This window comes from Eublepharis macularius, chromosome 10, assembly GCF_028583425.1.
Source record: "Eublepharis macularius isolate TG4126 chromosome 10, MPM_Emac_v1.0, whole genome shotgun sequence".
Lineage (NCBI taxonomy): Eukaryota > Metazoa > Chordata > Lepidosauria > Squamata > Eublepharidae > Eublepharis > Eublepharis macularius.
The window spans coordinates 2026747-2049414 of NC_072799.1; the positions used below are offsets into that span (position 1 = coordinate 2026747).

Genomic DNA, 22668 nt, shown 5'->3' on the forward strand with positions numbered 1-22668 from the left:
GTACTTCAGTGCTCCGTTACACAAATGGACCTGGCCCATGTGGAATAAAAGGTTTACTATCTAACACCTTCATAGAATGTCACAGCAAAAGAACAGAGATGGAGAAAGCCAAAAGTCTAGAGTGCATCGCTTTCTTGTGGGGCAGGAAGATCAGGACTGACCCCCGAGGCGGAGGGACCACCTAGGGGAGATTGTAAATCCAGAGGACACAAGAAGGAAGCTCACTTTTCCTTGTTCATCTTTCTTAGACAGGCACAAGCCATGAACAAGTTCAGCCTTTACTTAGGAGCTCCATCTTGCCCATGTGTTGAGGAACAAAGAGAGAGGTCCCAGTTCTGATGGACTCAGATAAACATTGTTTAGGGTAAACATAGAGTTTAGGGCTTAGAGGGTTTTGTTTTTACACTATTTCTTTCTCTCTTTGCTAAGCCTGAGGCTTGTGCTCACCCTGTTTACTCTCATTATTGGTTTAATAAACTTTCCTATATTTTGAGAGCCCCAAACCTGTATACTGTTCCTGCACCATGCCTACTTAGACCCGCTTTCCAAAGAGCAGTAAGGGGGAGAGAGGCGGCCGCTGAGCTCGCCATCCCTAAAGTGCAGGAGTGAAGAAGAGCATTTGCTCATATGAGCGAAGTAGGAGACGCAGCAACTAGGTGGAAAATCGAAACGGCAGTGCAGACACAGGGTGCTGGATGTGCAAATCTGTCTAGCGGGAGATACTCTTTCAGATTTGCTGGTGGCAGCACTGACTACCCAGCTCAAAGATGGTAAAAGCCAGGGGAAAGTCAGGGAAAGGGAGTGCGCCTGGTGGAGAACTGGGACAGCAATAGGGCTTTTTCAAGCTCCTGGGACCTGAGGGAACAGTGTTTGCAAGACAAGCACCATCTTCCCAAACTGTCCCAAACATTCCTTGGCAGGCACATCTGATACACGCAACTTTTCTTCTTGAACGCTGTCATAAGATCCAGGGCAAAGTCCTGTTGCCGCAGTCTGCTTTGGAATTTTATTAGAAAATTAGCCAATTAGGCTCAATGGATCATCCACCTTTGTCAATATGGTGGTGAACAGAAAGAAATAATTCAAATAAATTATCTCAATCTATCCCAGGACCGTCTCGAATCCTAAGGGCTGAAAATTATAACCAGGTTCTGTCCTTGCCATTCTCCCGAATAGGGCTGTCATTCAGTCAGTCACCGGCTGCAACGTATCAGTTCACATCAATATTTCGAAGTGGTTGTCTGAAGGAAAGGACTGCTGAATTCTCCCTCTGGGATTTCATTTCTGGAGGGAGTGCAAAATGGGAACATACTACTGAAATTCAGAAAAAAAAAACCAGAATCTGGTTGAACGCTGCCTCTGTGACAAATCCAGGCCCACCTCTGAAGTTTCTGCTCCGCTCCTGTCAATATTAGGAGAAGGAAGTGCGCCACATCCACGGGCCTGGGTGTTGTGGTGACCGGCGCATCAGCTTGTTTGATTTGCACAATATACTCATCATCTGGCTGTTTGCGGCATGGCTCACTTCAGGGAAGACTCTGGACATTTGCAGATTTGGTCACAGAAGGACCCCCCCTGTTGGGACCACACGATCCAACGGGCCGCACAAGGCTCAGCGAGCCACGCTGGCTCATGTGGTTTATCTTCCCTGCTTGCCATGTGCCAGAGAGGAAGCAGCCCGTGGCGCACATCCTACAGCCGACACCCTCCGATTCCGCGGCTCAGCATGGGAGCCTCAGGAAACCAGGAAAAGCAGGAAACGGGACCAGCGGGAGAGTGTGAAATTCGGAAGAGCCGTGCATGAGCCAGAGGCGGGCTGTGCAGCAAGGTGGCCCCAAAGCCTGGTGCCGCCCTCTGGGGCTCCTCTCCGTCCTTCTAGCTCGGAGTCCCAACTGTCAGGGCTATGCCGGGGCTGGGCAAAGGCATGCTCAAGTCCAGGGTCCTCCCACCCAGGGCTGCCATGTCTGCAGCACTAACTGGCCAAGCTCCAGCTCTTTAAATACAGCAGGGCCAGCTCAGGGGCTTCCTCCTTCCTGCCAAGACGATTGACGGACGGCTTCCCTCCCGAAAAACTGGACGGGGTCCTGCCAGTTCGTTCCTTCTTTTATTCTTCTGCGCGCACATGTAGCGTGCACGCCGTCCCGGCCCTAGCGTGATGACGTCACTTCGGGAGTGATGTCATTGCTGGTGCACAAGAGGCCAAAAGGGCTGGCTGGCCGGTCACTCCCCAGGCACACAGGACGTCCGGCGGGTGGGCAAGTAGGCAGGCCTCTCCCCCGGCCCGCACCAGGCCAGGCCAGCCCACCAGCCCAGCAGACAGGTGTCCGGGTTTTTCTACTCTGTTTCCACTGGACAGTATAACAAAAAAACGGACTGTCCAGTGGAAAGCTGGACACCTGGCAACCGTACCTGCCAATCACAAGGTGCTTCCTCATTTCTGCTGCAAAACTTTACTTCCATCTGTACCCCAGAAGCAAACAGTGGTGGGGTGGCTACTGTGGGGTGAGGGCCATTGCAGGCAAGAGTCAGTATGGGACGATGCTGAACCCTTTCTCGGTCACCAAGTTTCCGCCACAGCCTCTCCTGGTACGGTTGCCAGCTCTGGGTTGGGAAAGCCCTAGAGATTTGGGGGTGGAACCTGGGAAGTTTGGGGAGTGCAGGGACATCAGTGGGGTATAATTCCACACTCCAAGCAGCCATTTCCTCTAAAGGCATGGATCTCTGTAGCCTGAGGATCAGTTGCAATTCCAGATCTCCAGGCCCCACCTGGAGGCTGGCAACCCTACCTCCTGGCCTTCCCTCAGTCAGCTCAAGGATAAGAAATAAGCCCCGCTGGGTGGGAGGAATGTGGAGCTTTCCCGCCCCCACTCCAATTCTGCCTTGCAAATCACTCCTCCGTTAGCACCAAGAGGGATAGAGCCAGTCAAGAACCACTTTTGCCCATGAAATAGAGCCCTGTTAGCTGTGTTAGTCTGTAGTCGCAAAACAGTAAAGAGTCCAGTAGCACCTTTCAGACTAACCAAATTTATTGTAGCATAAGCTTTCGAGAACCACAACTCTCTTTGTCAGATGCGTCAGATACATCAGACAAAGAGAGCTGTGGTTCTCGAAAGCTTATGCTACAATAAAGTTGGTTAGTCTGAAAGCTGCCACTGGACTCTACTATTTTGCCCATGGAAGGCACCTTTCTACTCACAAGCCCAGGCAGTTCACTAGGATAGATCCCCAATCCAAGTCCCAAGACCAGGACTCACAACCAAGGTGGTGTGTGTGAGGGGAAGACAGGTATGCCTTCCCAGGGCTCAGAGTCACCAGTCCAGGGCAGCACTCTTATAGTGGTTAAGTGCTTGGGCTGCGAATCAGCACTCTGCTGGTTTGAATCCCATAATGACTACATTCAATTTATATACTGCCCTTCAGGACAACTTAGCGCCCACTCAGAGCGGTTTACAAAGTATGTTATAATTATCCCCACAACAAACACCCTGCGAGGTGGGTGGGGCTGAGAGAGCTCTGTGAGAGCTGTGACTGGCCCAAAGTCACCCAGCTGGCTTCAAGCAGGTGAGTGGGGAATCAGACCAGGCTCTCCAGATTAGAGTCCTGCTGCTCTTAACCACTACACCAAACTGGCTCTCACTCCCACTCCTGCCACAAGCTTGGCAGCTGGCCTTGGGTCAGCCACTTCTCTCAGCCCCAGCTGTATTGTGGAGAACATGATAACACTAACTTTGTTCACCTCTCTAAGTGGGACACTCATCAGCTAGAAGAATGATATATAAGTACACTGTTGTTGTTGATAGATCCAGAGGAGTTAGCACCTTTAAGACTAATCAACTTTATTGTAGCATAAGCTTTTGAGAGGCACAGCTCTCTTCATCAGATGCAACTTTATTGTAGCATAAGCTTTTGAGAACCACAGCTCTCTTAATCAGATGCAACTTTATTGTAGCATAGGCTTTCGAGAGCCACAGCTCTCTTCGTCAGATGCATCTGACGAAGAGAGCTGCGGCTCTTGAAAGCTCATGCTACAATAAAGTTGGTTAGTCTTAAAGGTGCTACTGGACTGTTGTTGTTGTTCCTGGTGCTGTTGTTGTTAAAATAAAACAAATGTTTGTTTCATGAATCCTAAACATATACTGGAGAATAGGATCACGTATACAAGAGAGAGGGTGGTTACAAGTCTGTGCTGGGCCCAGAGAAATGATGCCTGACCCCCAGTTCCAAGGTACAGGGTGGAGCAACCACAACCCGGGCTAGAGAGCGACAGCAATGCCAAAGAAATCGTTTCTCAATCCTTGCAGTTGCAAAATAAATACGAATGTAAAGCGACACAATGCGTATATTATAAATACCAGTAATTCATAGATCAAGTTATCTACACTCTTCATACAAACTTGTACAATGAAGATAAATACAAAAACCAGATCATTCCATAAATATTTCACAAAGCCATATAAAAAGGCAACAGCCGTTCTGCAAAAAAGGAAAGTGTCCAGCCATGTAATTAGTATTATTTTTTTCTTTTTCTTTTTCCAGATATGCCACGAAGGGATTGTGAGGGTCTGTCCTTCCGGCTAAGGTAGGTGAACCGAAGCTGGTCTCTGTGAGGTAAATCCCAACTAACACAGAGTTGGACCACACGATACGGATTACACGCGAATGACACGAAAACATACTTTCACGTGTTCCAATGTTCTTTTCAACTACACGTGCCAGGACTGCAGGACCTCCAGCGAACCCGTGTTCGTGGTGGCATGGGGTTTCTCCGCGTACCTCCAAGATATCCCATCATGCATCTCCACTTTGCACAGATAGGAATCGGAAAATATAGGAAATAAGGACGCTCTGCATTGCCAACTTACTGATCGTGACCGCGTACACGCGCCGTCGCGACTACACTGGAGCAGAAAATTTTGAATGCGTGCCTGGACCAGAACACGTGCTCATCGATAGAATGCTGGACACGGGCATTTGGGGTAAGACAGGACTCCTGACACTCGCTCGGTCTCGTGTAATTCGTAACATGTGATTCGACTCACAGATATTTTCTCCTTTTGGGTGCATTTAGGAGGAACACAGAAAGTCTGTGTTCCTAGCATGGGTGATTAAACACAACGTGTCTCCGGTGACGAAAAACCTGAAATAACACAAAGGTTTTCTTCCCAAGCAGGACCTTATGCTCTGGGCAGGGGCGGTGCAAGGGTTTGCCGTGCTCGTGGCTGGCCGGTTGGGTGCCCCCCCACGCGCACAAGTGCGTGCGCACCAGGCTGCGTGATGACGTCGCGCGTGATGTCATCACGGGAGCGCGCACACCGCCGACGGCCCGATCACTGCAGTGGGCGGCCTCCGAGCTCACGCGCTTGGTTGCCTGTGCCGCCACAGATGCCTGCCCGCAGCGGCTGCGCCCGGCCGGGGGCTTGTGCTGGCGGCGGCAGCGGCGCGGGACGGGAGGTATAGGAGGCTGCTGCTTTGTGGTGCGCGCTCCCGCACCCAACGCCTCCTCTGGCGCTCCCTCCGGTACCCCGCGCCTGAGGCCACTGCCTACCTGGCCTCAATGGGCGCACCGGCCCTGGCTCCGGGAGCGCAACTGCTGATCTCCGGGTCCCTGCCCAACGGTGGACTGGCAATTTAAACCACGCATTTCATTAGAAACTTCTTCAAGCACACTGATGTACAGGTCCAAGGGTTATTCTCATCATACAGTCACTGTAGTTTCTACACACTTCAAACGGAGAGCCATCGATCAGAGCGGCCACGATATATGAATATTTATGGAATGATCTGGTTTTTGTATTTATCTTCATTGTACAAGTTTGTATGAAGAGTATAGATAACTTGATCTATGAATTACTGGTATTTATTAATATACGCACTGTGTCGCTTTACATTCATATTTATTTTGCAACTGCAAGGATTGAGAAACGGTTTCTTTGGCATTGCTGTCGCTCTCTAGCCCGGGTTGTGGTTGCTCCACCCTGTACCTTGGTTTGGATGACGGGGCTGCCGCTTTTGTTTGCTTTTGATCCCTAGTTCCAGGGAACAGGAGGGGGGGCGTTTCTCCTCTGCAACCCAAATGGTTTCCAGTAAAAGGCACCAAATTGGTAGGGTTAGGAAATTCCCGGAGATTTGGGGGGTGGAGCCAGGGGAGGGTGTGGTTTGGGGAAGGGAAGGACCTCAGTTGGGTATAATGCCATAGAGTTCACATCCCAAAACAGCCATTTTCTCCAGGGGAATTGATCTGCCCAGAGATCAGCTGTAATTCTGGGAGATCTCCAGCCACTGCCTGAAGGTTGGCAACTCTACAAATTGGCAACAGCCTTTTTCCTGGGCCCACTTAGGCAACTATCAGCCTGCTTGACTCACTTCTTGTGTTTGCATCCTATTTTATCTGGCAGCTCAAAGCGGCCTACACAGGTTGTCGGAGAGCCAGGAAAGGCCAGGGCTGCTCCCGCCAGCGGCCAGGAAGGGTCTCCACAGCAGGGACCTCACTTCTTCTCTTGCCCCGTTTAAGTCCTCGTCCTTCCCCCAGGGAGCCAGACTGGCATGCGGCGAGACACACCACTCCATGTTCACAACCAAATGTCAGGCATCACAAGAATCCCACAGTGAATGCAAATACATAGCTGGAGGTGGGGGGTGATCCCTTTCGATGGCATGGAGAATTCTGAGGTGCTCATCTTGGATTGCCCTCAGTGCCCCCTCCAGCAGGTCTTGGCCTCACACACTGAAGTCCCAAGGAACCCTGCAGACCCCTGGGCGCAATCGGCAAGTTGCTAGGAGGGGGCTACTCCCATTTGTGTACTACAGTTATAGCCCCCCCTTCCATTGTGAGCGTCCGGGCTGTCTGCAAAGGGCTCCAAAGGGCTCCCATCAGATTTCATCCAGGTGCTGCATCCGGGGCCTTCCAACCAGCTGAGAGGAGGGGCTGCGGCTCAGTGGAAGAGCCTCTGCTGGCACGAAGAAGGTCCCAGATTCAGTCCCTGGAATCTCCAGCTGAAAGGAGGAGGTGATGTGAAGGAGCTCCGCCTGAGACCCTGGAGAGCCCATGCCAGTCTGGGTTTGCAAAACAGTAAAGAGTCCAGTAGCACCTTTAAGACTAACCAACTTTATTGTAGCATAAGTTTTCGAGAACCACAGCTCTCTTCGTCAGATGCACCGTCAGCTTTCGAGAACCACAGCTCTCTTCGTCAGATGCATCATCAGCTTTCGAGAACCACAGCTCTCTTCATCAGATGCATCATCATCTTTCGAGAACCACAGCTCTCTTTGTCAGATGCATCATCAGCTTTCGAGAACCACAGCTCTCTTCGTCAGATGCATCGTCAGCTTTCGAGAACCACAGCTCTCTTCGTCAGATGCATCATCAGCTTTCGAGAACCACAGCTCTCTTCATCAGATGCATCATCATCTTTCGAGAACCACAGCTCTCTTTGTCAGATGCATCATCAGCTTTCGAGAACCACAGCTCTCTTCGTCAGATGCATCGTCAGATGCATCTGACGAGAGAGCTGTGGCTCTCGAAAGCTTATGCTACAATAAAGTTGGTTTGTCTCAAAGGTGCTACTGGACTCTCTACTATCTTGCAACTACAGACTAACACGGCTGACTCCTCTGGATCTATGATCATGTGGGTTTGTGCATGTTACAGTCCAGCTTGTGATACAATGGCCTGGGATGCATCTGTGATGTGTGGAAGGCCGTGCTCTGCACTGATATTTGGTTAGCAGAGATGCCCTACTGCAGGAGTCACCCACATCTAGACAGCCACAGTGGCGACACTCAGATATGAAAAGGCAAGCAATGCCAACCAAGCCTCTGGGGCTGCCTGGTGAGGTCTGGAGATCTCCCAGGATTCTACACCCTCCCCGAGCTCCACTCCCAAAGCTCCAGGAATTTCCCAAACCAGAGTTGGCAACTCTAGAAGCGTCTGCTCCAAGAGATCTCTACCAGCAGCTTTGGCAGTCAGTCGCAACCAAGGCTCTGCGCCGAAGGCAGCAGCCGCTTCGAGCCAGCCACCATCCGAGTGACTTTCTCTCCCTTCCCTAGAATTGTGTCCCCGTCTCTCAACAGGATAAAGGTCCCTTTCAGCCGCCTCCTCCGCTGCCAACGCTACCAACTTGTAGAGCACCAGAAACGACAGGCATTTCCCGGCTCTGCTCATGAGGAATGCCTGAAGTGCGCGCACACAGGCAAGGAGTAGGCGCCTTCTGGTTTGCATGCGCCAGGCTCCGCTGCAAAGGTCACATTTGGGGGCAGAGGACCAGCCGTGGAAACGGGCCTGCGAGGGCCACCTGCCCTCTCAGGGGACTGCCTTTCAGTTTCCAGAACGGCCACCGTTCATTCCGGCCAGGGTTGTGCTAGGCACAACTTGACAGCCACAGGTCTCAACAGTTAATAACAATCATGATAACACTAACAAAACAATAACACAATAACAATGCCTATATACCACTCTTCTAGACAGATTAGTGCCCCACCCAGACTGGTGAACAAGTTAGTGTTGTTATTATCTCGACAATACAGCCGGGGAGCTGGTTGCTACTTCTGTGCCAGTGAGCCAGTTCACATCTGCTCAACGGCAAACGCATCCTTACCCGAAAAGAAAGGAAGGCCACCTTGGTTCCTGTGGGACCAGGCGGGCCTTTAACATACCGGGATGCTTCCTAGCGGGCTGCTGCCCTGGAGGGCCACTGGAGGCCAGGGGCAAGCCAAGCCCCTGCAGTCACGGCTCTAGGAATCGGGTGGGCTTAGGCCTGGCCGTTGGTGCCAGCGACAGGTGTGGGTGGCAGCTGAGGAGGCAGCAACTTGGAAGCCCCTGCCCGTGCCACCACCTGGCCAGGAGCAGGCCAGCCCTCAGCTCAGACACAGGCCTGCCGTCTCCCCTTCCCCCTTGCACCCCGGGCTGCTTCACTGACACCCCCTCTGAACGGAGCTGCTTGAAGAAACGGCTTGCGTTGCTTGGGCAGTCGAGCCATCTGGGTGTGCCAAACAGATCCGTTGTGAATCAAACGGGAAGCAGGAATTTGGCAGCCGCGTTTACCGTGTGCCACGCTGGAGTCAAGTCCCCACAGTGCCACAGCACGAGTCGGCGGCAGGCCGGAGAGGCTCTAGAGAGGCTTCCTACCTGTTTCTCCCCATGGTCTCATGGTCTTTGACAACCACGTGGAGCTCCGCATTCTGGTCTAAGGGGAGGCCTTTCAGGTCCCATTCAAAGCCCTGTGGGGAGGGAGGAAAGGGGGTTCAGAGTTAGAGGTCCTGTGGCTGGCCCCGTGGAGAGGGAGGCGCTCAGGCCAGGCTCGCGTGTGCTCTGACTCTCGGAAGCTCACGCCCCGGAGATCTGGTGGGTCTCTAAGGGGCCGCCGCACTCCAGTCCTGCTGTTCTCCTGCAGGCCAACACGGCTGCCCACCTAACACCAGGCCGTGCCCAGAATCTCGTCTCTGGCATTCTTCACATAGCCCCGATCTGCGCTCTGAGGCATCTGGGGGCTAAGACAGCGTCTTCTCCCTGGAGCAGGGCGCTGAACCTCCATCCCCTCCTCCCTGGTAAGAATGGAAGGCTCTAAACACTGCCACAAAACCGACCGGGGCCTGTTCCCTGCCTCTTCCACCCTTCCCCTTCCCAACCTGCACAAAGCCAAGAGCCCCTTTCTCAAGACCTTCCAGCTCGGCAGAGGGGGCTCTGCCCTCCCTTCCATGTGACTGTTGTGGTTGCACATGCACAGCCCCCGTACACGCCACACGCGGGCAACAATATGCAGGCGACAGTTGGGGCCACACAGTCCCAGCAGCCCCCCCTCCCAGCATCCAGTTGCACATTTGGCAGGGGCCACGTCAAGTGGGCCACAGAAGGGCCCTGGCAGGGAGGGAGCAAAATAGCAAAGAGTCCAGTAGCACCTTTAAGACTAACCAACTTATTTGTAGCATAAGCTTTCGAGAACCACAGCTCCCTTCGTCAGATGCATCGATGGCTTTCGAGAACCACAGCTCTCTTTGTCAGATGCATCGACGGCTTTCGAGAACCACAGCTCTCTTCGTCAGATGCATCTAACGATCAAGAGCTGCGGTTCTGGAAAGCTTATGCTACAAATAAGTTGGTGAGTCTTAAAGGTGCTACTGGACTCTCTACTATTTTGCAACTACGGACTAACACGGCTACCTCCTCTGGACCTTCGGAGGGAGCGCGCATGTGCGCTGCTCACTGTTTCACTAAAGGCACAGAGGTCAATGGGGGAAGCTCTTTCCATCTATTGAAACACTCACAGGAAATTCAGCCGGCAACGGTCCCCTTTCAAAAGGGACAAACTGGGGGAGGCGTGGATTGGCCCTGGAGTCCAGCCTCTAGGAGCCCCTCTCGGTCTCCTTAAGAGCAGCTTCACGGGCTCCGCTGCGATCCCAAATCCCCAAACGCTCCTTTCGCTGCAGTTCTTAAACGCCCAGCCCCAGCAGCTTCCGTGTCCTTCTGGGCCCGCGGCCAGAGCTGCACCTGCTCCATCTGTCTGGGCCAGCAGCCCCTCTCCTCAGCAGGGCTGGGTTCTTTCTTTACACCTCCCTGCGCCCAGGTCTCTGTCTCCCCGGAAGCTCCCTAGAAGCTGGACATGCGTAGGAAGAGGCTGCTGTTCAGCGAGATCGAGGCATTCTGCACATGCCCCGAGACGCATGATTGCTCTCACTCTGCAAGGCCTGGGACAGGTCCCAGGGCTAACCTTTGCAGATTGGGGCTCAAACAAAAGCACCCCTCAGGCACACGGTGTGGCCGGCTCACCTCGTTCCATACTGGATTGATGTTGTTCTTGATCACTTTGGTTCTCTTCTTCACCCCTGAAAAAGATCACAGCAGGGTCAGGAAGTCCTGGAAGCGACACAATGAAGGCAGTCGCTTGAATAAACATTTCAGTACCGTCTTGGTTGCTCTCGGGGCTTATTTTTATGGCTCTGCAGCTCAATTCCTCTCACAAGGGAAGAGAGACGCCTTCCCATCCCACTCAGCCGCCCCCCCCCCGTCACATCTCATCCGGAGTTCCAGGTAAGGTGGTCAGGTCACAACAACCCCAAGGTCATACCCCACTTGCTCCTCTGCAGACTTCTTCTATGCATGACTAGAGACCGGGCGGCAGCCATTTGGCCCCCACGCCTCAGCTACAGTTGTGTGGGTAGTAAATAGCCCTCTCTTCCAAGCTGCAGGACTCTGACTACCCACATTCACAGATAACAAGCAGCGAACTTCCCAGGGGTATGTGGAGACAGCACCACGAGCATTCAACGTGGCTTCCCCAGGCCCTGCCCTGCGACATCACAGGCTCCAACTCACAAGCCTCCAGGTTGCAGATGCTGCTGGGACTCGGCAACCCCAGACCCAAATGGCTGTTCTAAGGTCAGGCCAGGCCTTTCGGAAGGAACACAAGACAGAGGAAGAGGCTAGAGCAGGGGTGGGCAAATTGCGGCCCGCGGGCCACATGCGACCCGCTACAGAGTTGTTTGTGGCCCGCCAAGACAGTCAGAAAAATCTGCCTTGAACCGAGATTTCCTTCATTTCCTTCATTCCTACATTTGTCTCATTAAACCAATTCTAAAATTAAATGTGCTTGCAGCTACAGATGATATGAAATTAGCACAATAAATAAATCGAATAAAACGACCACTATTTTACTTAATTTATATTTATTGATTTTTATGATACAATTTATACCTTTTCTGAAATGCAAAGTTAACTAATGAATGCAATCATTTTAAAAGGTGCGGCCCTCCGCTAACCTCTGCTCCCCACAAAGTGGCCCCCGAGCCAAAACAATTGCCCACCCCTGGGCTAGAGCGAAGCCTGGGGGTGCAGAGAAGGGCAGGGTGCTTCTCACCCACTCCAGCAACCAATCACTGCAGAAGACGATAGCCTTGGAGGTCCAGAATGAAGAGAGGACAACCATGCGGAGGAGATCCCGACCACCTTCCAGCACCCCCCTTTGCGCAGCAGCTGGGAGGAATTATTTATTTGTATTTATTGATGTCATTCATAGTCCGCCTTCAGATCACACAGCGTGAGACTGGTACAGTCGGTTTCAAGGACATTCCCATAAACAATGCCACGGGGTAAATGAAGACGATTTTACAAATGAGTAAGAATCCAATACAGAGTTGAAGAAATGCTGAAAGAGAGCAGAAGCAATTCTAGGACTGACATTAGACATAAGTTAGGTTGCCAGCCTCCAGGTGGAGGCTGGAGATCTCCCAGAATTATAAGTAATCTCCAGGTAACAGAGAACAGTTGGCCTGGAGAAAATGGCTGCTTTGGAGGGTGGACTCTATGGCATTATACCCCGCTAAGGTCCCTTCCTTCCTAAACCTTGCCTTCTCCAGACTCCACCCACACCCCAAATCCCCAGGAATTTTTCAGTCCATATGGCATATGGCAACCTAGTGGTGAAGTCTATGGTCTTTAACTCATTAGCAAAGTATCTGAGAGCCCCTCCCTATAATACAACAACAACAATCATTCGGTTTTGCATCATTTGTGGAAAGCCGGGAGGGTGGGGGCTCTCCTGACCTCCTCAGGCAGGTCGTTCCACAGGGCAGGGGCCACCACAGAGAAAGCTGCACCATGTATGGGCTGCTGTTGATTTGCCCACGGGCAAGGTGGCACCTGCAGGAGACCCTGTTCAGATGATCCAGACCATCTGCTTCCTGATTTAGGCCCCCCCAAACCAAGTCTACTTTCAGATCTCTAGACAACTATAAAACCACCCTTTAATTGCAAAATACAAGAAAAGCCAGAATCAAGCAAGCCAGAAATACCAGCAGTCCCAAACAGGCAGGGTTGAGCTCACTCATGGTAGTTGTGTGCAATTTAAGACACTTATATCCAGGGACGAACCCCCCCCCCCCCATGGAAGGCAAGAGATGCGCCCAGCAGCCTCCCCCCCACCCCATTCAGATATTTCATGTCTGGCCACTCTTGACGGAAGGGACTGGAACTCGCTGAACTCCAGCAGGAGAGAATCCCGGCAACGGCAAGAGCCGCTCTCTGGGCAGGACAGGGTTAGTCACAGAGTGGAAAAGGGAACCAGAGGAGCCCTCGGGCATCAAACAATAGGAGGGCCTCAAAAGCGAAAGGTCTCCAGCAAGGCCCTGTCTGGCAAACGGCAGCACTGCCTGCCTCTTCCTTACTCAGCCCCAGGCCAAGCACAAAGTTACTATATATGGTCACTCAGCATCCATTTCCCAGGAGACTCACAGAATCTACACACACACACACGCACAAGGAATTGCTGGAATCCAAAAGACACAGCACAGGAATATCAGCCCAAACAGCAGCCTTGAAATGGAAGAAGAAGAGACTGGCTAGATACATTTTTACCCAAAACGTTTTCAAAGGAAGTTGAATCTAACTGTTTATAGCAAAGCGTAGGAGCAAATTTGTTGCTCTTCCAGTGGCAAGGACTTCTGCCGCCGTCATCAAGGTAAAGAAGATACGCAGCAGGCTGGTGCAGACATGGACGGCCCGCATGCCAACTGCTCCGCTCTGGGCCATGAGCCTTTGGACTTGCAGGGTTTTTACTACTATGAGATATTTTAAATGGTTATTGGGTACTGTAACCGTTTGCATTCAAATGGCCGGATTTTTTTTTAACCTTGTATTGTTGCTAAGGCATTTTCGAGTGCAAAAAAGGCAGATTGAAAATACAAATGACGTGAATAAGTAGAGGAGGCCTTTCCTCGTTCACACATGCTGATTCCCTCATGTGTACGCATGGCCTGATGTTGAAACTCAACCCGAAAGCAAAATTATATAGGCAGGATAGTGAAATTAAAAGCTCACGTGGCAGGTATTGGGGAGGGGGGAGTTTGCCATACAGAAGGCTACCTTGTTGACAGGATCAGTCCTCGTCAGATCAAAGAATGAGCACTGAAATGATCCTGGAACTACATTTTAAGACCCCTAACCGTGGGCACGAGGGAGTGACCCAAAGGTGTTAATTTGCATTAAGGCTAAGATCAGCGCACACCCCTGACAGACAGATGCACACATTCGTGTTACCTTCTTCTTGCTATACAGCAAACCTAAAGGCTTCTGTGGTCCCTGTTTATCGAGGGGAATCACTGCTCGGGGCGTGTCTGTTCCAACTAAATCAATATTCTGATTTTGCATCTTGGAGCAACCTGGGGGACGTGTAGGTAAAATTTTGCTTGAGTAGACTGCTGCGGCCCTAACCTGGATTGCCCAGGCAAACCCCAATCTTGTCAGATCTTGGAAGCTAAGCAGGGTCGGCCTTGGTTAGTAATTGGATGGGAGACCTCCAAGGAAGACCACGGTTGCATTGCAGTGGCAAGCAATGGCAAACCACCTCTGTTAGTCTCTTGCCTTGAAAACCCCAGCAGGGGCCGCCATAAGTCCGCTGTGACTAGATGACACTTTCCACCACCGAATTGCTTCCATCCTTCAGTTTGCTGCCTGCTCTCTCTGGTTTCGATAAGAGAAAGATCCTAAAACCTCTCTGCATTTAAATGTGTGCTGGATGGGCTCTTGCAGAGAGTCATGAATGCAACACACAGCAAGCAGGGCGGGTGCGGGGGGGGGCAGCAACAGGGGCAATTCTTGGTCTGAGACTCAAACCCTGGGAACCAGTTTCAGCCTCGAGCACCAGATTCCAGCAGGGTAGTCCATTGCAGCGAACACAAAAAGGAGTCTTCTAGCACCAAAAACACCAACGGATTGATCGTAAGATGAATTTTGTGGGAGTCCACAAAAGCACCTCTACAATGCTGCAAGATTCCCTTCTTTTGCGGCAAGATTTAGAGTCCAAGGGCACCTTAGAGAGCAGCAAGACTTTCCAGGCGTACGCTTTCAAACGTCAGCTCCCTGCCTCAAACTCTGACTCTTAAAAGCTTACACCCTGAAAATCTGCAGGACAACACGGCTGCCCACCTAAAACTATCGTTTCTTGCTGCGTGCATGGGAATAAGAGTGCTCCAAGTGACATACAGCTATCTCTGTTTTCATCTCCAGGAGAGTGTGTTGCTCAGAAATACATTTTTCCTTTCCCGAACTGCACCACAGGTTAGACGCACGTCTGTTCCCCGCCTTCAAAATCCCTCACGTCTCAGTTCCCAGTCTTGCAAAGACGGGCTTGCATGTTACAGCTCACCAGTAATCCTCAGGAATGAAATCAGTCACCGAGAGAAATCTTGGCCAGGTGAAGAACTCCCAGGTCACATCTGGGAACGCTGCATTCTCTAGTGTCCCTCTAGCCTTGGCCAGCGCATAAAGCAAACAACGCAAGGGGAGCAAAGGAGCAGGATCCCCCAGGAGACCCGGCCTTCCAGGAAGTGAGAGGGGGTCCACACATGAGGTTTAAGAGAGTTCCCACTTCAAGTGGTTTATGATGAAACTGGCAAAGACCCTGCAAAGTCACAGAGTTGGGAGGAGTCTTTCAGGTCATCTAGGCAACCCGCAGCTAAAGCATTCACAATGAACGGTCCTCCAGCCTCTGCCTGAAGATCACCACTGAGGAAAAGACTGGCCTTGGTCAGAATTCTCATTTGCATTACAAATGCCGCCGTCTCTTTGTTTCAGTCTTCTCAATGTATAACCCTGACAAATTGGTACTGGTTCAAAAGAGGCTGGGGAGGGGGGCAGAAAGCAAACCCTCCAAGGAAAGGATGAAGAAACAGGGTATGTTATAGCCAGGGGACAAGAAGACATGCCATCAATGCTCTTCAAGTACTTGTAGGGCTGTCATATGCAAGAGAGCGAGGACAGGTTTTCTGTTGCTACAGAGGACAGAACGAGATTTAATGGACTGCAGCTCCAGGAGGGGAGATTTTGGCTGACCATTAAAAGAGAATCCCGAGTAGTGAGAGCAGTTTGACAACAGAATCAATGGCTTTGGAGTGGGTGGGTCCTGCCTTGCCAGAGGTCCTCAAGAAAAGTCTGGACTGCCACCTCTCAAGTTCTAGGTTTGGATCTCTGCAGCGAACAGGGGGTTCAACCAGATGGCCTCTAAGACTTCTCCAGTCCTAAGGCTTTGCCTGATGGGTCTTATTGCTCCAGCAGTATACCTTATGGCATCTTTACAACATTTTGCAGCACTAAAGAGATTCAACAAGAGAGACATTGCTCTTGACAGTCTGTAGGAGATAGGTCACCTCACAAGGAGAGCTTGTTGGTGTGTTTATTTCATCTGTTTATACACCACCTTTCCAGTTCAAAAGACCTGCTCTAGGTTGCTTCGAGAGCTTTCTCTCCTCCAAATTTGAGGGATATTTTTCAGTTGGTATAAGGATTTAGAGAAGATTCTTGGCTAAGGAAGCCTTGACCCTGGCTCTGGCTGGTTGGTGCAGGAAGACAACAGACAGAGGGTTAAGGGCCTGGGAAACTGAAGCAGCAAATACCTCCTCAAGGGAAGGAGCACACAGGGTACAGTCACACATGACCCAAGATGCCTCCAGTCTGCAGTGGTGGTTTCCAGCACACCACGTCTTGGCAATCAAGCGTCTCCACCAATAATGAACCCACCAGAGCACCCAACCTTGCCAGAGAAACTCTTCTCTGTGTCTTGCCTCCTTCGGATGCCTGGCCAGTGGGCACACAGGGTCATCAGAAGAGCCCTACTGGGTCAGAATAAAGGGAGTCCATCTAGTTCAGCACTTCCTTCCCCGGTGAAAGCCACAAGTTCATTGTGTGAAAAGGCGCTTGCTTTTCTCTGTCCAGAATCTACGTCCATCGATTCCTTTGTGTGCCTCTGATGGGCCGGGAATTCTCAGAAATCTGATGAACATTTTCCAGGTCACTCTTTTTAAAAAGTTCACAAACACCACGCCAATTCCAAATTAAGGCCAGGGGAAATGACACACAGTTTGCGCATGAGGAAGAAGTTCCCAAGAGCAAGATCACACTCGATGCGGCGATTACATTTGTCAGAGCTTCACCGGGGTTTGCTTTGCAGTGTAATCACTAAAGTAAGGGCCAAGACGAGAGGACCACGGCTCCATCCAGTCCAGCACCCTGCTTCACACAGCAGCCAACCAGTCGCCAACAGGGCCAACACAGGGCACAGAAGCCTACCCTCATGTGGCCTCCTGGCACCGGGATTCGGAGCTCTGCTGCCTCCGTATATGGACGCTGCCTTCAGTCCCCACGGCTAGTGGCCACTGGTGGACCTCTGCTCCACGAATCCATAAAATCTCCCTTTCGTCCCACCTCCGCTTGTGGACAACACTACGACCACTGGCATTAAATTCCACAATATAATTATTCATTGAGTAAAGCAGCAGGAATGGAGTCCACCTTGGAGGCCCACAAGATTTTCAGGGTGTCAGCTTTTGAGAGAGTCAGAGCTCCCTCCTTCAGACAGACCAAGAAGGGAGCTCCAACTTAAAAGTTTATACCCCGACAATCTTGGGGGTCTCTTAGGTGCCACTGGACTCCAATCCTGCTGTTCTACTGCTGACCGATACGGCTACCCACCTAAAACTACCCTCATTGAGTAAAGAAACATTTCGGGTTTTCATTGCTTGCCTCTAATTCAGGGGTGGGCAAATTGTGGCCCGCGGGCCACATGCGGCCCGCTACAGAGTTTTTTGTGGCCCGCCAAGACAGTCAGAAAAATCCACCTTGAACCGAGATTTCCTTCCCGTGCGCGATATGAAATTAGCACAATAAATAAATTGAATAAAACTACCACTATTTTATTTAATTTATATTTATTGATTTTTATGATACAATTTATACCTTTTCTGAAATGCAAAGTTAACTAATGAATGCAATCATTTTAAAAGGTGCAACCCTCCGCTAACCTCCGCTCCCACAAAGTGGCCCCTGAGCCAAAACAATTGCCCACCCCTGCTCTAATTTATAGTACTTTGGAAGAGGGAGAAAAAGTTCTTGTCTCGCTCTGCTTTCTCCACCCCCATTCATAACTTTAGAGCCCCGCTGTCATGTCCCTCCTTAGCTGCCTCTTTTCCAGACTGAGAAATCCCAGATTCTTTAGCCTTTCCTCCTAAGAAAGTTGCTCCAACCTCTTAAATCATCTTGGTTGCCCTCTTCTGCGCTTTCGCCAGCTCTGCAGTGTCCTCTTTGAGAGGCAGTGACCAGAACTGTGCACAGTATTCCAAATGAGGCCATAGTTCTATACAAAACTATTATGATATTTGGATATTTTACTTTCAAAATGGGCACGTTGGCTGCTTGGCCTCTGTTCCATTTCCATCCTTGATGGGTTTACTGGAACAAACCGCTGCCATGTCAAGGGGGAATATCTCTTAATCGCCAAGCACTCTGGTAAAAGCAAAAGCAGCTCCAATTTTCAAGGGACGTTCCCATTATTTAGCGCCAGGAGCGTGCCAGGTGCCGCGACAAATTCACGGAAGGGAAGTAGGCCCTGCCCAGAGGCTTATATGGCAGGGGGGAGGGGGCCGAAACACAAAGAAGGGAATAGACAGTCTGGTGCTAAAAGAGGCACAGACAAAGCGAGGCTGTGCGGAAATGGGACGGAGAGGGAGTCGGCGTGGCCGGCTGGCAGGCAGAGGGGGCATTATGCCTGGGGAGAGAGCGGAGTTAATGCTGTGATTCTCAGGCAGGAGGGTGAGCAGTAGGGGCTCCAGGGAGGAGAAGCAGGGGCAGCGGACCCCCCTTCCCCCAACCTGATCTGCAAGGGGGGCTGTTGGTTTGGTAGATCCTGGGTATGGCGGGAGGAAGCAACAGAAATGTCCCCGGTGGATTCCTCTTCTAACACCAGTGTGTGGTGTGTGCCCCAATCCACGGCACGTGGCCGTGGAGACTTGCACGTGAGAACCTTCACACCTTCACTGGGGTTGAACTGGGGGGCGGGGGGAGTTTAGAAAGGGACAGGAAGTTGACCAACTTGAGGAATCTTGCCCTCGTGGCCAACCCACACCCAGGCAAATGAAGAACCGGCATTGCTGAAACGCAGAAATCCAAGCGCCTTCACAGCACTTCACTTGGGACTCTGCTGCCTCTTGGGGGGGCGGCCCCTTTGGGACGAAGATCATGACCAGCACGGGGGGGGGGAGGCAAGGGAGCCAAAAAGGCAGGCAGAAAGCAGGGCTGTATTAACCCCTGGCCAGGCCCCTGGGCTTTCAGGTATTTCGGGGCCCCTCCGGCACTTCAATCTTTCACCCCACTAACAGCTGACAGCCTGACCCTGGTACGGTAGGTACTAGACCTCAATACGTAGCCCAAGATCCAGAGGAGTTAGCCGTGTTAGTCTGTAGTTGCAAAATAGTAAAGAATCCAGTAGCACCTTTAAGATGATGTATCTGACAATGAGACCTGCGGCTCTGGAAAGCTTATGCTACAATAAAGTTGGTTAGTCTTAAAGGTGCTACTGGACTCTTTACTATTTTGGTACGTGGCCCTATATCCATTTTCAAGGTCTTCTGAAGAATTCTATTCACAATTTTTAAAATGCTTTCATTGCGCATGTCGAACGTTTCAAGAAAGCACATTTTAGGGGTATAATTGTTCAATACTGTAATATTTTGAAGTGAACACCATTTTTATTATTTATTAAAAATATATAATTTGTGGAATATAAGAGACCATTTGTTTCACTTCAATAAGGAAGCAGTTAACGATCTTATTAATAGAGGTTGTATAAGAGAATCAATTAATCGTAATTTATGTGGGGGGGGCGCCTCAGCAAAAAAACTTGATGGGCCCCTAGTCCCTGCGGGGCCCCTGGGCTTCAGCCTGGTCAGCCTTATGAGTAATACAGCCCTAGCAGAAAGGACGGAGAGAAAGAAGAAAGATCTCCCAAGGGTGAGCTTGTCCACACGCAAACAAGCGGTTCTTTTCCTATCTTGCGCCTTAGCGATGTAACCCACCCGCCTGCCCACACCTGTTGCTCGGGCACCGGGGTCCCAGCGAAGCCCCCGCCCCCGGCACCCTTCTATGAGTCCCTGGGCACGGGCATGGCTCCTGGGAGCAGAGGGGAAACAGGTCCCCAAACGGGATGGTGGCTGGGGGGGGGGGCACGCCATGGGGGCGGTGGCACCGGCGGGCATCTCCCGGGCCGGGAAGCCGCAGGGGGGCAGGAGGACCCCGAAGGCTGCCGCCCCCCCCCTCCCCCCGGGGACCACCCGACTCCTCACCTCGGAAGGTCAGGCTGGCCACCGGGTCGCTCTGCTTGTCGCCCTTCTCCAAGGCGGGCAGGCTGCAGGCGCGCTGGAGCAGGCAGCGCAGCATGGCTCCCGCCGGGCTCCGGGCAGGGCAGTCCGGCGCCGCCCGGCCGAGCGCAGCCGAGCCCAGCCGCGCCGTCCCCGCCCCGAGCCGCCTCCGGACGCAGCATCAGGACCGGGCCGGGGCCGCCAGGGGCCGCCGCCGCCGCGCCGCGCCGCCAGGGGGCGCCCCGGCCTCGCGGCTGGCCCGAAAGGAGGCAGCGCGGCGCAGTGGGCAGACCCCAGCGCGCAGAGGCGCCCCGGCCTCCCTCGCAGGGCTGTTGTGGGGATCGAGCTGCGCTCTTTGGCGGCAGGGGCTCCTGGGGCTGCTTTCGCGCCTGTCCCCTGCCCCGAGGAGCGCGCAAGCCAACGGCAGGAAGGGCAAGGGCGGGGGGCAGGGGGAGGTGGGGGCCGGGGCCGGGGCCGGAGAGGCAGAGCCCCGCTTGCGAAGGCAAAGGGGGGAGGAGAGGGGGCGCCCCAAGGCCCCTCGGAGCAGCTTCGCCGCCCCTCCAGCAGAGGAAGGCTTCTTGGTCGCGCCGCGCCCGTTTCCGCCGGTGCAGAATTGCAGCGCGCGGCCTTTTTCAGGGGCACTTTAGCGGGGGGGGGGTCCTCAGCAGCCCCCTGCCAGTCGCCAGCCGGCAAAGCAAACTTCCCCCTGGCGCAGGACCCTCCGAGCAGGTGCAGGCGCGCCCTGCTAGTTCAGGCGCATCAGGGCCTCTAGACATGGCGGGTTCCGGCAGGGTTGCCAACCTCCGGGTCTCCCGGAATAGCAACTGACTCCAGGCCATAGAGACCCGAGATTTGAGTCCAGTTGCACCTAAAGACCAACAGGATTGTCAGGCTATAAGCTGTATCTGTTTCTGAAGAAGGGAGCTTTGACTCTCGAAAGCTTACACCCTGAAAATCTTGTTGGTCTCTAAGGTGCTACCGGATTCAAATCCGGCTGTTCTATTGCAGACCAATAGGGCTACCCACCTGAAACTTAAACATATGTTTTGCAGTATCTGGTTGCAGAGTTCCATAAATTGTGTTATACTGGATATTAGGATATTAGGAAGAACTTTTTCAAGGTCAGAGTAGTTCAAAAGTGGAATCAGCTGCCTAGGGAGGTGGTGAGCTCCCCTTCACTGGCAGTTTTCAAGAAGAGGCTGGATGAATACTTGTCAGAGATGCTTTAGGCTCATCCTGCACTGGGCAGGGGGTTGGACTAGATGGTCTGTATGGCCCCTTCCAACTCTATGATTCTGTGTTGCATAATAAAATACTGTTTGTTATCTGCAGCCAATCAGTTTCTCTGACTCTCCAGTCTGCAATTTTCATAGGAAGTGGATAAATACCCCCCTATACACACACCCCACCCTTGTGATTTTTACAAACGTCTGGCCTGTCTCTTCCCCGTGGTTTTCTGGATGCCCCTGATGTTGCTGTTATTATTTATTTTGCAAGACAGCCAGTGTGGTGTCATGGCTAGAGGGCCAGACTAGGATCTGGGTGATCCAAGTTCAATTCCCCATACAGCCACAGAAGCCCACCGGGGGTCTTGGGCCACTCACACACCCTCATCCTAACCTTCCTCACAGGGTTGTTGTGAGGATGAAATGGAGGAGGGGAGAAGGATGGAAGCTGCTTTGGGTCCCCAAAGGGGAGAAAAGGGGATAGGAGTTAAGTAAGTAAATGCATTCTCTTCTTTTGCGAGCGCGCTCTGCCTTCCCCTCGTGTGGCAGGTTCTCTCACATTCTGAGTGTGTCCATGGGGGGGGCGGGGGGGATGTTCGCGGAATCGAGCACAGGGCTGCAAATCCCTGCGGCCAGGGCTCACCTTGTTTGAGTTTCCAGCCGTGCCCGAAACCACAGCTCAAGTGGAATTAGGGAACTGGAAAAAATGGTCCAAGCTCATGGGGGGAGCATAACTCCCTCCCCTTCCCCCCACCCCAAGGGTCTGGAAAATCCCCCCCCCCTAGTATTTCCCCCTCTTGCACGATTAACAGCTTGTGACAGTCGCCCATCATCAGACTAAAGGGCCATCCAGCCCATACTGGAGAGTTTGTATTCAGCCCGGGACACCTCAGCACACAGGCCTGGGACTGGTGACACTTTTAAACACACTGCGGAGCAGAGGAGGCCAAAGCGTGGCCGAGAGCCACGTCCACCTCGCAAGCGCCTTTCATCCCAGCCCTCCAGTTGCTTTGCGCTTGGGCCATCCGTGTTCCTGGGAAACTGCTCAGCAGTTCAAGGGGCCAAAAGTCACTCTGAGGAGCAGAGGGAGCCCCAGCTGGGTCTCTGCCTGCTTTGGAGGGCTGCAGGAGACTTTGATGCTTCCTCTCTGGAATCGGGAAGAAGCAGCATCCAGATGTGAGCCCTCTAAAGTGGCCAGGGAGTGAGGCCCAGCTGTGGACCCCAGGGAGGAACATTTGCAAAGAGGCAGCGAAACGAGACAAAAAGTCCAGCGGCCCCTTCAAGACTCACCACCTGGATTCCAGCATGAGCTTTCACGATATGTGGA

At 52.3% G+C, this 22668-nt stretch overlaps 1 protein-coding gene across 2 annotated transcripts in view; it reads right to left on the reverse strand.

The window, feature by feature from the left end:
• DYSF (dysferlin) overlaps positions 1–22668 on the reverse strand; it is a 191918-nt gene that overhangs the window by 161286 nt on the left and 7964 nt on the right. The window contains exons 1-3 of one of the 2 annotated variants that reach the window (XM_054990483.1): positions 20101–20206; positions 10763–10818; positions 9125–9216 (exon numbers count right to left, since the gene is read on the reverse strand). In XM_054990483.1, the coding sequence (XP_054846458.1) occupies positions 9125–9216; positions 10763–10818; positions 20101–20194 (242 nt within the window). In that variant the 5' untranslated portion in view covers positions 20195–20206. Of the gene's footprint in view, positions 1–9124; positions 9217–10762; positions 10819–20100; positions 20207–22668 lie in introns of those variants that run through there. The other variant, XM_054990484.1, reaches the window with a different exon arrangement.